The following is a 13,602-nucleotide window of genomic DNA, read 5'->3' as shown; positions in this document are numbered from 1 at the left end:
CAAAATGAATTAAAGACCTAAATGTAAGACTGGATACTATAAAACTCCTAGAGGAGAACAGAGGCAGAACATTCTTTGACATAAATCACAGCAATATTTATTTTGGATCTGTCTCCTAGAATAATGGAAATAAAAGCAAAAATAAACAAATGCAACCTAAATAAACTCAAAAGCTTTTGCACAGCAAAGGAAACCATAAGCAAAATGAAAAGACAACCTCCAGAGTGGGAGAAAATATTTGCAAAAGATGCAACTGACAAGGGCTTAATTTCCAAAATATAAAAACAGCTTATATAGCTCAATATCAAAAAAAGCAAACAACCCAATCAAAAAATGGGCAGAAGACCTAAATAGACATCTCTCCAAAGAAGACATATAGATGGCCAGTAGGCACATGAAAAGATGCTCAACATTGCTAATTATTAGAGAAGTGCAAATCAAAACTACAATGAGGTATCACGTCACACCAGTCAGAATGGCCAGCATCAAAAAGTCTACAAATAATAAATGCTAGAGAGGGTGTGGAGAAAAAGGAACCCTCCTACATTGTTGGTGGGAATGGAAATTGTGCAGTCACTATGGAGAACAGTATGGGGGTCCCTAAAAAACTAAAAATAAAGCTGCTATATGATCCAGCAATCCCACTTCTGGCCATATATCTGGAAAAGACAAAAACTCTAATTCAAAAAGAAATGTGCCCCCCAATGCTCATAGCAGCACTACTTACAATAGCCAAGATATGGAAGCAACTTAAGTGTCCATCAACAGATGAATGGGCGAAGAAGATGTGGTACATATATACAATGGACTAGTACTCAGCCATAAAAAAGAATGAAATAATGCCATTTGCAGCAACATGGATGGACCTAGAGATGATCATAAAAAGTGAAGCAAGTCAGACAGAGAAAGACAAATATCATATGATATCACTTCTATGTGGAATCTAAAAACATGATATAAATGAACTTATTTAGAAAACAGAAACAGACCCACAGACATAGAAAACAAACTTATGGTTACTGAAGGGGAAGGCGGAGAGGGGGACAAATTAGGAGCTTGGGATTAACAGATACACAATACTATATATAAAATAGGGGGGGGGGCTTCCCTGGTGGCGCAGTGGTTGAGAGTCTGCCTGCCGATGCAGGGGACACGGGTTCGTGCCCCGGTACGGGAGGATCCCACATGCCGCGGAGCGGCTGGGCCCGTGAGCCATGGTCGCTGGGCCTGCGCGTCCGGAGACTGTGCTCCGCAACGGGAGAGGCCACAGCAGTGAGAGGCCCGCGTACCGTAAAAAAAAAAAAAAAAAAAGTAAACAAGGTCCTACTGTATAGCGCAGGGAACTATATTCAATATCTTGTAATAACCTACAATGGAAAAGAATCTGAAAAAGAATATATATATATGTATAACTGAATCACTTTGCTGTACACCAGAAACTAACACAACACTGTAAATCAACTATACCTCAATTTAAAAAAAAAAAAAGAAGGGCTTTAATAGGGATTATGGGATTAAGGCACTCTTCCAGTTTCTCAATGTCACATTTTAGTACAACCTTTTAAGTGTGTAGGTGGGAAAGTACTAGTCAAGCTGTAATGCAACTCTCCTCGGAAGCCTTCCCTAGCTTGCTAGACAGCCCTCCTTTCGTGTTCAGAACTCTTAATCTTAGGATTTCGAAATGAGCCGTTAGGTAGCCACAAAGTATTAGTTCATCAGTGTGAGCTGGCGTTTTTCAACATCAAGCAACTCAAACAAGACAAGCATGAAAGGCTAGGTTTGTAGGAGACTGTACTTTGGTCTGTGCCTCTCAGATTCAAATATGTGTCATTTCTGACTAATTATAAAAGCTACTTGGGTTTATTAAATACTAAGACAAAGGCCTATGTTACCAAAGTTAAAGTCCGGAGGGTTATTTCTGGCAGCTGACCCATACCCTACAGCCATGTGTGGAAGGAGCTGCCAGAGCTAGCAAGGAACATTTCCATTCTGGGCTTTCCTGCTCTTGCAGCTATGGTTGGAGGCCTGGCTCAGTGCTGTCCTGGGTCCATGGGGTAGGCCTTCTGGTATGAAGGCATGATGTTTACGTCAGCACAGAAGCTATTCCCATTCAACTCTTGCTGAGGCTGTGGCCTACCTGCTCTTCTAGTGAAGTTAGTCATACACTGAGTCGGGCTGGGGTGATTGAAACTTGGAATCTGTCCCAACTTGCCTTCCTCCTGATAGTCTGAGTTTCACATGTGAGTCTTGAGTGGCTGATCACTGTCTCTTGGCACTGAGCCCTCCCAGCCTAGGGATAATTAGGTTTCTTCCTTTTCTTCTGGAAGCTTGGAGATTAATGGAGTCACACCAGCTGTGGGCAGTGAACAGGAGAGGGCAGGCTTTGCTGAGGCTGGGGCGTGTGGAGGGAAAATTCCAAAGAGCAAGGGAGCTCAAGCCTTGGCAGGGCCAGGGGCCAGTCCAAGTGGGGGAATGGCCCTTCCTGGGGCCAAGCGTGGCCAGCGGTGAAGTCTGCTGTCGGTAAGGTAGGCTGTGTCCTGCCCCTCGGCCTCCGCCTCTCCATCTTTGCTCAAGCTGCAAATTATGAACGCACCTTTCAGAAGAGAGGTTCCAAAATACCGTGGGGCCTTAGGACACAGCACAGTAATGTCCAAGCCCAAAACAAGATAAAATTACTTGCATTCTTGCTAAATTTCTTGCCAGTCCTGTCTGAATGTGTGCACATTTAAAAATTGACTTTTGGGACTTCCCTGGTTGGTCCAGAGGTTAAGACTCCACGTTCCCAATGCAGGGGGCCCGGGTTAGATCCCTGGTCAGGGAACTGGATCCCACATGCTGCAACTAAAAATCCTGCATGCTGCAACTAAGACCCAGCAAGACCAAATAAGTAAATATATATATATATCTTTTTAAATTGACTATTTAAACCTTTGAATCAAAACCAATTAAGTTTACTGAGGTATAATTTACATACAATAAAATCTACCCTTTTAAGGTATATAGCTCAATAAGGTTTGGCAAATTTATACAGATATGTAACCACTAGTTCCAGTACACCAAAAATTTCCCTTCTTCCCCTTTCTAGTCGATTCTCATTCCCTCAACCACTCCAGCCCTTGTCAACCACCGACTTTTCTAAAATGTCATGTAACTAAAATCACACAGTCTTTTAAAAATTTTATTTCTACTTATTTTCATTATTTAAAAAAATTTTTATGAACCATAGTCTTTTATATCTGGCTTAGTTTTTTTTTTTGGCCGCACCATGCAGCATGCAGGATCTTAGTTCCCCAACCAGGGATCGAATCCACACCCCCGGCAGTAGAAGCACAAGTCTTTTTTTTTTTTTTTGATGAGTAATTTATTTTATTTTATTTTTTGTTTCTGCTTTATAACAAAGTGAATCAGTTATACATACACATATGTTCCCATATCTCTTCCCTCTTGCGTCTCCCTCCCTCCCTCCCTCCCACCCTCCCTATCCCACCCCTCCAGGCGGTCACAAAGCACCGAGAAGCACGAGTTAACCACTGGACCACCAGGGAAGTCCCTTTTTTTTGGGGGGGGGGGTCTGGCTTATATTTTTAAACTAGGGCTCCATGTGTGTCTGAAGAAGAGATATATCAATGAGGTTAAAAATTTAAGCAGTTCTAAAGGGTAAAAATAATTATTCACGTTCTCATTTCTGATTCCTTTTCTGGAAGCAATCAGCATCTCATTTGTGTATGTCCTTTCAGAAATGCAGAAATATTTAAATATAATAAATATATGTAAACCACACGCATGCACGTATATGCATATTCTAGTCACACTGTTCTTCACTTTGTTGTTTTTCGATTTAATATATTCTGGAGATCGATATACATTACCACATGTAGACCCCCGCACATTCTTCAATTAACGGCTGCATAGGTATGTGCTACAATTAATTTAGCCATTCCTCTGTTGACAGATGTTGGTTTACCTGCAGTCTTTCACTAATGCAAACAATGAATTGAAAGTTATAGTGCTCTTAGTAAACAAAATAATACACAGGTCGCATGTAACTTTTCCATAGTTGTAATTACAAGATAGAGCCCATTTTGCTTTTTGCTTTTTCTGCACTTACGTTCTTTTTCCTGTTGCCCGCGCCCTCTCCTCCCACCCACACCTTTCCCTCCTGGTGAATTTCTGAGTTCTTCACAGTCTGTCAATCACAACCCCTGCTGGGGAGCCTTCTCAGATTTCAGCCGGCTCCTGGGCTCCTCACTCTTCGCTCTCTCAGCATCTCCACAGCTTTTCGCCGAGGTGGGTTGTGCTGCTGTGATCTTAAAGGTGAACTTCTTGTGGTTGGGGCCGAGTCTTGTTAATCTGTTTGCAGTTCACAGATGCCAAGGCCTTGCGTAGAGTTAGCATTCAAAAAATGATGAATGGGTGATTAATAAGATTTATTTCCTTTATAGATCTAATCAAAGGACAATTTGTTTCCGGTTTTGAGATTTGTTTTGGGTTTGCTGTTATAAATAGTGGTGCAGTGAACGTCTTTCTGCCTCTGGCCTTTTTTTCCTTTTGGATTTTGCACCAGTCTGTGTTCTTCAAAGCAAGTTCACTGTGCCAACGAGTGTGGATTTTTTTTTTTTTTCTTTTCCAATTTGCCTTACAAAATTGTGCGCAATGGCGGTTTTTTTGTTTTGTTTTGTTTTGTTTTGTTTTTTGCGTTACGCGGGCCTCTCACTGTTGTGGCCTCTCCCGTTGCGGAGCACAGGCTCCGGACGCGCAGGCTCAGCGGTCATGGCTCAGGGGCCCAGCCGCTCCGCGGTATGTGGGATCTTCCCGAACCAGGGCACGAACCCGTGTCCCCTGCATCGGCAGGCGTACTCTCAACCACTGCGCCCTGGCGGGTTTTTTTTTTTTTGAAGTCAGAAGGCTCCTAAGAATTGCAATGATGATCAGAAAACCTGGCTTTGTCCTAAGACAGGTCCTCTGACCCCCAGTAAATTCCTCCTCTGCTCCGTGACTCGCTTTCCCCAAAAGCACAGACGAGAATTTCTTCACCTCGTTCCTGGGCAAAGGCAAAACTCCGCCTTCTCACAGATCTGAGCCTCGCTATTCCGATTGACAGTCAATCTGACCAATCGGCGCGCTGTGGGGCATCTCCGGGGGAGCCCTTCCGGACACATGCGCACTGTCCTCGCTCCGGAGATGGGCGGCTGCCGTGTTCTGGGTCAGGTCTGGGGTGGCTGGCGGCGGGGTCCGGGGGTCCCCGCAGCGCGCACAGCCTCAAGCTTTGGCACCGAGGCCCGGTGATTAGAAACCCCCGCCCTCCTTTGTGTAGGAGGGAGGTTGGGGCCGGGGGAGGGTGTGTGCGGGATCTGGAGTTAGGCAGATATGGGTTCTAATCCACCTCTGCTGTGTGATCCTAAACTGGTCAGTAGACCTCTCTGAGCCTCAGTTCTCTCTTCTGTACAGTGGGGCCAGTCGAACCTAACATTTTGGGAAACTCAACCTAGGCTTTCTGAAGCATTAGTAGGAAGCCGCAGCATTTAGGAAGAGGTGTGTGGAGATAAGAATGGGCGGCAATGATTCTCCTGTTGCTTACCTAACCTTTTCCAGGCATCAGCAGCAACGTCGAGGCTCCAGCAAACGGTCGGGGCCCCGGGATGACCAGCCTTTCTCGGGGCTGCTGCGGCCAGAGAACGTCAGTAGGGAGGAGCTGGTTGATGTGCTGAGGGCAGCTGTGGTGGATCAGAAAGGTGAGGGGTGGGAGGGATAGCTGCAGGGAGACCCAGAAGGGGAGGAGTCTTCACCTGAGCCTTCCGAGCATCTGGCTGGGTTCCCTACTAAAGCCTGTGGGATCAAATCCTGGTTCTGCCTCCCACTAGCCATAGGAGCTGGGACCAGACACATAACCTCTCTGTGCCTCAGCATCATGGGGATAGGGCTGTGGGGTGGGAAAGTGTAAATAACTAGAGAGCTTTGCACTAGTAGGCTCTCTGTAAAGGAAATTGCTGTAATAAAAGGTTTATTGAGGGGCAAAACACAGGCTTCGGAGCCATATGTAGGCTCTGTAATCAGCTTGCTGTGTGGCTTTAGGAGAATAATTTCTCTGAGCCTCAGTCTCCGGTGATTTTTAAATTTTCTCAGCTATTTATTGAGCATAGGTTATGTTCCAGGCACTGTTCTAGACATGGCTATATAGTGCTGAACAAAATAAATGTGGTTTCTGCCTTCAGGGAGCCAACATTTCAGCAGGAGAAATTGATTAACCAGAAAATAAATGAAAAAGGTACTTACTAGTGATCAGTGCTATGAATAAAACAGCGATGATGAGGAACTGCAGGAAGGGAGCAGACATTAGATTGGAGACTCGGGCCTCTTTGTGATGGTGACATTTGAGCCACGATGATATGAAGGAAGCAGCCACGTGAAAATCTGAGAGAGAGGAAACAGCAAGCGCAAGGGCCCTGACGTGGCAGGCAGCCAGCTTAGCATCTGCAAGGTTCAGAGAGTTCAGCCTGATAACTCATGTATGAGAGTTGTACTGGGACCACACGATAATACGAATTGAGAAAGTGCTTTGTAAACTGCATTTGCTGTTGATGATGTTTATGTATTATACGTTTCAGGACCTCTGGTGACATTGAACAAGCCACTGGGCCTGCCAGTGACAGGTATGTGCAGGGGAAAGAGATGCAATGAAAGGGGTTTTGATGTCTCTGAGGGGACAAAATAGTGAAGAGAAAGGAAAGGTGGGATAAAGTTGCCTCTGGGAGCAACTTGTACTCTTCCTTTTATTTCCCCCAGGAAAACCAGGAGAGCTGACGTTGCTCTCAGTGCTCCCGGAGCTGAGCCAGTCCCTGGGGCTCGGGGAGCGGGAGCTCCAGGTTGTCCGAGCATCTGGGAAGTAAGTGGTGGGGGTGAGAGGAAGGTAGAAGGACAGGCATCCATCTGCGGTGGGGGCATAACTACTTGGGAATAAACTGAGACATTTTCCTTGGGCTGGTTTGGGATCACAGAGGTAGGATACAAGGAAAGGGAGGAGGAAGTGGATAGATCTGGGTTCAAATCCTTATGCATAAACTGTGGTCTTAGCTATCACTGAGCCTCAGTTTCTTTAATCATAAAATAGAGGGAATAATATCTATGCTCAGTGTGCAGTCACTTCTCTAATTCCGTATTCATGGCAGGTATTGTCAACTGATCTGTGATATTCTTTCCTCTAATTGCCATCTATTAGAGATGGTGCTTGAGATGAAATGTTTCTGCAGTTCCACAAACTCATGGGCTTGCTTGTGGGGAATTTAATTATTTAATAGCTAATATATATAAAGTTCCTAGTACAGTGCCTAGCACATGGTAGACACTCAACAGTTGGTGGTAATTGTTATGATGTTTGGCTCTGAGCTCCCTGGGAGCCAGAGCAAAATGAGGAACACATTTAAGCAATGTACTCTTATCAAACACGGGGAAGACTTACTTGTTTCTCACGAGGAGGTCTGCATCATAGTCCTGATGTTACTGTTTGGTCTTAGGCAGGTCAGGTGTTCCTTTCTAGGGGTCTCTTTTTTTTTTTTGGCTGTGCCAAGCGGCATACAGGATCTTAGTTCCCCAACCAGGTATTGAACCCGCACCTCCAGCACTGGAAGTGCAGAGTCTTAACCACTGGAACGCCAGGAAAGTCCGGGGTCTCCTTTTTGTGTGGGTGAGCCCAGGGGATTTTAACTTTTGTGATTTGTCTCCTTCCTCTAGGGAAACCTCTGGGCTTGTACTCCTCTCCAGTTGTCCCCAGACAGCAAGCCACCTCCAGAAGTTCTTCACTCACTCGCAGAGAGCCAGGAGACCCACAGTCACCTACTGGTGAGAGGGGCTGGGAGACTCCCAGGGCAATGGACAGGTCCCAGCAAAAGCCACTGCGTGACTTCCTCTTGCCTCTTTCTCAGTGCTGTCACTGATGGGATCCCAGCTACTTCTGAGGGGAAGATCCAAGCAGCTCTGAAGCTGGAACACATTGATGGGGTCAATCTTGTGAGTTGGGGTCTAGGTGGGGAGGAGGAGGGGTCCTTCCAGACATATTACCCCTACAGCATATAGACGTGGGGTGACTGGCCCTCCAGACCCCTAATACAGGCGAGTGACGACTGCCTATACTGTGGCCCTGTCCTGAGTCTGTTGGGAGCAAGGAGAGTCTGCGGGTAGTTCCCAGGTGTGTGTGAAGCTTGTTCATTCTTGGGGGCTGCCACCACAGGTAGTTCCAGTGAAGTCCCCATCCCGAAAGGACATCTTGGAAGGTGTCAAGAGGACCCTCAGCTACTTCCGTGTGGTGGCCATGGGCTCTGGCTGTGCCCTGGTCCAGCTGCAGCCACTGACAGGTGGGTCTGGAGCGCCAGCCAGACTTGACAAATGGTATTTGGCTGGAGGAGGCAGGAGGTGGGAGGGTGGTGGTAGTTTTAGTGGCAGCCTGGGGAGCATCTGATGGACTGTAAGGATGTATGTGACCAGCTCCACCTGGAGGGGCAGTGCTTCTCCTATCAGTCTGATGGTCACCCCTCTGCAGCTCACCTGTTTTTTCTCTTAGTTATCGATCTCAACGTCTTCTCTTTACCTTTGATGTTCTGTAGTTTCACTATGGTGATTCCAGGTGTGTGGGTTTAGTTTTATTTATCTTGCTTGGGATTCACTGTGTTTCCTGAGTCTGAAGATTAATCTCTTTCATCCATCCTGGAAAGTTCCCTTTTCAAATGTGCCTCTTGCATCCTTCCTTTTGAATGCCTGATAGACGTTTGACTTTCTCATTCTACTGCTGTGTCTCAACTTTTCTTTCACATTTTTCATGTCTTTATCTCTGCTGCTTTCTGGGTAATCTTTAGATTTACCTTCCAGTTGAGTAATTTTCTCTTCCGCTGGATCTAACCTGCCAGTTTAACCTACCCATTGATTGTATTTTTCACTTCTAGAAGTTCTAGTTGGTTTTTTTTTTTAGTTGGTTCTTTTACAAATACAAATGGCCTTCCAAAAAATAAGGTATCTGGTTTTTTCTCATATTACTTGTTCTTTTTTGTCTTTAGTCATTTAAAACATATTTATGTTGTGTTTCTATAATTCCATTGTCTGAGATTCTGAGGGTCTAACCCTGTTGTGTTTCCCGCAGACTCTCTCCCCTTGGTGGATTGTTTCCTTCTTCTTCTGTGATTCAGGATTGTGAATTCAGGTTGAGCTGGGCTTTTATCAGTGGAAATCCTTTATTGCCTCATTGGAGGTGGTGACTTCAGGAGAGGTTCTGCTGAGCGCCCCATGTTACTGCTTCAGGACCTAAATATTAATGTCTCAGTTGGAAGTTCACAGTTCATGCACGTGGTATTAGAGCCCCAAACCTGTGTGAGAGCAGCTCAATTCATAGCAGCAGTTCATGGTTGTGAATTCTTTTTTCTTCCCCTCATCCAGACCTAAGGTTCTCGTCTCCCTCCCTTGGCGGCTGGCTTTTTCTCCTGGTCCATCCTGTAAATGAAGATGTAGCCTCTCTGATTTCATTTGGGCACCAAGACCTCACCCCTGGCCCCTTGTAGCTACTTAAACCCAAGCCCCCTGCATCCCAAGATTGGCAGTACCCTGGAATAGGTGAAACGTTGGCTTCCCTGTGCTCTGGATTTGTTTTCCTTTTGCATCTTCGTCTGGGGGACCTTACTTTCCTCTGTGCCCAGCTGTGTATTTAGAAGGATGATCATTAAAGTTTTCCAGTGCTTCTAAGTGGTTTATAAGAAGTGGATTTTTAGATTATCCAGTCCAGCATATTGCCAGACGTGAAAGCAGAGGACAGCTCCTGGGTTTGAATCCCAGCTTACGGTGGGCCAGTCACTTCTTTTTGAGCTTCGGTTTTCCTGTCTATAAGGTGGGAATGATGATAGAACCCACCTTATAGGGTTGTCAGGAGGATTAATAAGTTTACTTATGTGAACAATTTTGTACCATTTAAGTTTCCCCAAAACCAGTTCAAATTGGTGTAATCTAAAAGGGGAAGTTATTGGCTCAAGTAACTCAAAGTTCAGGCCTGGCTGCATCCGGAGGCTCGGAGGACATCATCAAGAAGCTGTTTCTCACTTTCTTTTCACCTCCTGCCCGCTGGCTTCTACCTCCCACAGGCTCTCCCCGTGGGGGCAGAGATGGCAGGCGCTTCAGCAGCCCCAGGCTCACCCCCCAGCGGGAAAGAGTGTTCTTTATTCCCAGTAGCTTCCCAGTAAATTCAGCGTTGCCCCTCTTCATGGACGAATCCCGCAGGGCCGGTGGACTGACAGCTCTGACTGTCCCGACCTGGTCATGCGCCCCTCTCCACTGGCAGGGGTGGTAGCATTCACCTCTCTGAAACCACACCATCTGAGAATGGGGGTGGCATCTCCCCAGAGGAAAGGGGAGGGGCAATACCGGGTGGACAGAAAGAGCCGCTGCCTGCCATCTGTCCTGTCTCTCTTGTCTTCTAGCGTTTCCCAGCCAGCTACAGGCGCACATGGCACTACAGCTCTGCCCTCTGCTCGGGGACCACATGTACTCTGCCCGTGTGGCCACTGTTCTGGGCCAGCGCTTTCTGCTGCCTGCTGAGAGCACCAGGCCCCAAAGACAGGTACCCAAGCCCACCTGCCGGCTACCTTTTGGGGTGGGCTGGGGGTGGGGGTGGAGAGCATCTCCAGACATTAGCTATGCAGCTTGGGCTTCCATAGCTCCCTGTAGCCCTGTCTTGCTCTATGGCCCTGAGCAAATGAAACCCCCTCTCTTGGGTCTCTTTCTGCCCATCTGTTCAATAAGGAAGTCGAACTGGCTGATTTCTAAAGGCCCTTCTAAGTCTGCCATTCTTTTTGGTATAAGGGGTAAAAGAGGTTGTGTGTGTCTATTTGGGTAACTCTGTCTGCTCTAACAGAATAACCTCAAGTACCAGGGCCTTAACACCATAACTTCCTTCCATGTTAAGTCCAATTAATGGCGGTAGGGTAGAGATGGGCTTGCTCCAAGCATGGGTCACTCAGGGACCCAGGCTGTTGCTATCCAGCCAGCGGAGGAGGAGACAGGGCAGGTTCACGGGGGAGGTTTTCTTGGGCCAGATCTGGAAGCGGGATACATGCTCACACTCCTGTGGCATTCAGTGGGGCTCAATCACACGGCCTCACCAACCTGCAGGAGGGGCTGGGGAATGTAGTTTCGCTGAATGCCCAGGAAACTGATTCGGTGACCCCCTAGCTGGTCTCTGCCCGTAGTGTGTGTGTTTGAGTGTGTACGTGTGTACGTGTAGAGAGGCATGCAGAACACGGACGCAGAGGGAGGAGGAAGTACTTGCCTCACTCCCATTTTGCTTAGAGCTCACCTGGCTGAATGCTGACATGTCTCTCCCACCCCAGGTCCTGGATGAAGCCCTCCTCCGCCGCCTCCACCTGACCCCCTCCCAGGCTGCCCAGCTGCCCCTGCACCTCCACCTGCATTGTCTCTACCTCCCAGGTGCCAGGCCCAGGGACCCACCTATCAAGCTTCTGGCACCTTTGCCCTCTTATTTCTCCAGGACCCTGCATTGCCTGGGGCTCCACTACCAATAGTCCTTCTGTTCCCGCTGGAAAGCAGTGGGGGTTGGAGGGCGGATAGGCTGCAGTCAGGCCCGAGGACAGTGAGGTCAGTGCTCAACACGCAAAAGGCCACAGTGTAAGATCCTCTGTAGTTGGACAAACTTAAGATCACATCCTAAGGCCACTTGCTGTGTGGTGTTGGGCAAATGACTTCACCTCTCTGGACCTGAGATAATAAAAGTACCTACCCTCATAGTATCGTTTTCAGGATTTGCTGAGAAAGAAAATGTTTATCATGGACCGTGGTTTCTGCTGAGTTCAGTATGTGGTCTTTATATTTGGCTGTTTCTGGCCCAATTCTAGCTGAGAGAAAACGTTAGGTTTTAAAAAAAAATTGTGGTAAAATACACCTAATAAAATCTACCATCTTAACCATTTTTAAGTGTACAGTTCAGTGGCATTAAGGACATTCACACTGTCGTGCAGCCATCACTACCATCCATCTCCAGAACTTTCTCATCTTCCCAAACTGAAACTCTCTCCATTAAACACCAACTCCCCCTCCCCAACCCCTCCCAGCCCCAGTTGCCACCATTCTGTCATCTGTCTCTATGTATTTGACTACTCATTTAAGTGAAGATGTTAGATCTTTCACTTTAAAAAACCGAGAAATATATGAAACATACAGAGTGCATAAAACATCTCTGTGATTTAAAGAATAACTCTAAGGTGACACCCACATAACCACCACTCGGCACAAAACAGAAGCATCCCTTCTCCTATCCTAGACAACAGCAGCTCTCAACCCTGGCCCGACATGAGAACCCCCTACCCTGCCCACTCAGAAAGCTTAAAAAAAAAAACCCATGCCTCCCATGACTGCACCCCCAAGATGCTGGTTTCACCAGTCTGGAATGGAGACCCTGGCATCAGATCTTTTTTAAAAGCTCTGGAATGGGTACTGTTGCTCAGTCAAGGTTGGAAACCACTGCCCAGACTTGGGAGAATTCTTTGTTTGTTTTTTAGAGTTTTACCACATACACATGCATCCTTAAACAATATATTTCCTTTTGCCCTGTTTCTGAAGTTTCTGTTGGAATGGAATTGTGCTGCATATATCCTTTTGAGACTTGTTCTCGCTCTACCCTGTGAAATGCATCCGTTGTGTGGCGCGGAGTTGGAATGTCAGAGCTTGCAGTCTACCCATCTGACTGTTAATGGACACTTAGGTCGTCAGCTGTTACCACAGTGCTGCTGTGAGCCCGCTTGTACGCATCTCCTGGTTCAGCTGTGCAAGAATGGATTCATAAATATACAGAATTTATGTATCTTCATTTGACTAGTGTGTTAGTTTCCTAGGGCTGCTGCTGCAACAAATTACCACAACCTGAGTGGCCTAAAGCAACAGAAATGGATTCTCTCCCAGTTCTGGAGGCCATAAGTCCAAAATCAAGGTGTCAGCAGGGCTGTGCTCTCCCTGAAGGTTCTAGGTGAGAATCCTTCCTTGCCTCTTCCTGGCTTGTGGCTGCATCACACCAGCCTCTGCCTCTGTCTCCACATGGCCTTCTCCTCGTTTGTCTTCTCTTGTCTCTTGTAAGGACACTTGTCATTGGATTTAGGCCCCATCTGGATAATCCAGGATGATCTCATCTAAAAATCTTTAATGTACTTACATCTACAAAGACCCTTTTTTCCAAATAAAGTCATATTCACAGGTTCCAGGAAGACATACCAATGTTCAACCCATTACAATTAAGAAATACCAAACTTTTTCAGATGGGTGTGGCTTATTGGATATTTCCTTCTTAGGTGACCTTGGCCCCTTGCAGAGGAAGGGAGAGACCCACTTCATCTGGAGAAGGGCTGGGTCCACTCTTCTGCTGTGTCTCCTGCTGTAAATCTTGTGCCCATTAGATGTCATTCTGCTGCCAGCCCAGCTCCTCTGGGCCTGGGGACTGGGGAGACCCGCAGGGCTCAGCAGTCGTGGTAATGTGTCCCAGCCTTCTGCTCACTGCCACATGATCTTGGGCAAGCCATGTCTCCTCGTTCAGACTCAGTTTCCTCATCTGTAACATGAGACTTA

General features: G+C 46.8%; 1 protein-coding gene across 4 annotated transcripts; it reads left to right on the top strand.

The window, feature by feature from the left end:
• Nucleotides 1-2,196: 2,196 nt before the first annotated feature.
• RPUSD3 (RNA pseudouridine synthase D3) lies at nt 2,197-11,956 on the top strand. Of its 4 annotated transcripts, none has more exons than XM_019944567.3 (9): nt 2,238-2,520; nt 5,593-5,732; nt 6,606-6,650; nt 6,784-6,883; nt 7,729-7,836; nt 7,920-8,004; nt 8,225-8,348; nt 10,452-10,591; nt 11,361-11,956. In XM_019944567.3, exons 1-9 carry the CDS (start codon nt 2,339-2,341, stop codon nt 11,550-11,552), a joined length of 1,116 nt encoding a protein of 371 aa, XP_019800126.1. In that variant the 5' UTR covers nt 2,238-2,338; the 3' UTR covers nt 11,553-11,956. The 4 variants fall into 4 exon arrangements, with proteins under 4 accessions (XP_073643762.1, XP_019800126.1, XP_073643763.1 ...); XM_019944568.3 differs by lacking the exon at nt 2,238-2,520 and adding an exon at nt 3,564-5,282; XM_073787661.1 differs by lacking the exons at nt 10,452-10,591; nt 11,361-11,956 and adding an exon at nt 9,421-9,557 and having other exon boundaries at nt 2,197-2,520.
• Nucleotides 11,957-13,602: the final 1,646 nt, after the last annotated feature.

The sequence above is a fragment of the Tursiops truncatus genome, chromosome 10 (assembly GCF_011762595.2).
Source record: "Tursiops truncatus isolate mTurTru1 chromosome 10, mTurTru1.mat.Y, whole genome shotgun sequence".
Classification (NCBI taxonomy): domain Eukaryota; kingdom Metazoa; phylum Chordata; class Mammalia; order Artiodactyla; family Delphinidae; genus Tursiops; species Tursiops truncatus.
This window is presented reverse-complemented; position numbering and strand designations above follow the sequence as displayed.

Excerpts from the sequence above, each read along its gene's own strand:
- RPUSD3 (XM_019944567.3), top strand. The coding sequence starts at position 2,339 with ATGGAGTCACACCAGCTGTGGGCAGTGAACAGGAGAGGGCAGGCTTTG. Across the intron at positions 6,651-6,783 it reads ACTGGGCCTGCCAGTGACAG|GAAAACCAGGAGAGCTGACG; the intron begins GTATGTGCAGGG and ends TATTTCCCCCAG. Across the intron at positions 10,592-11,360 it reads GCACCAGGCCCCAAAGACAG|GTCCTGGATGAAGCCCTCCT; the intron begins GTACCCAAGCCC and ends CTCCCACCCCAG.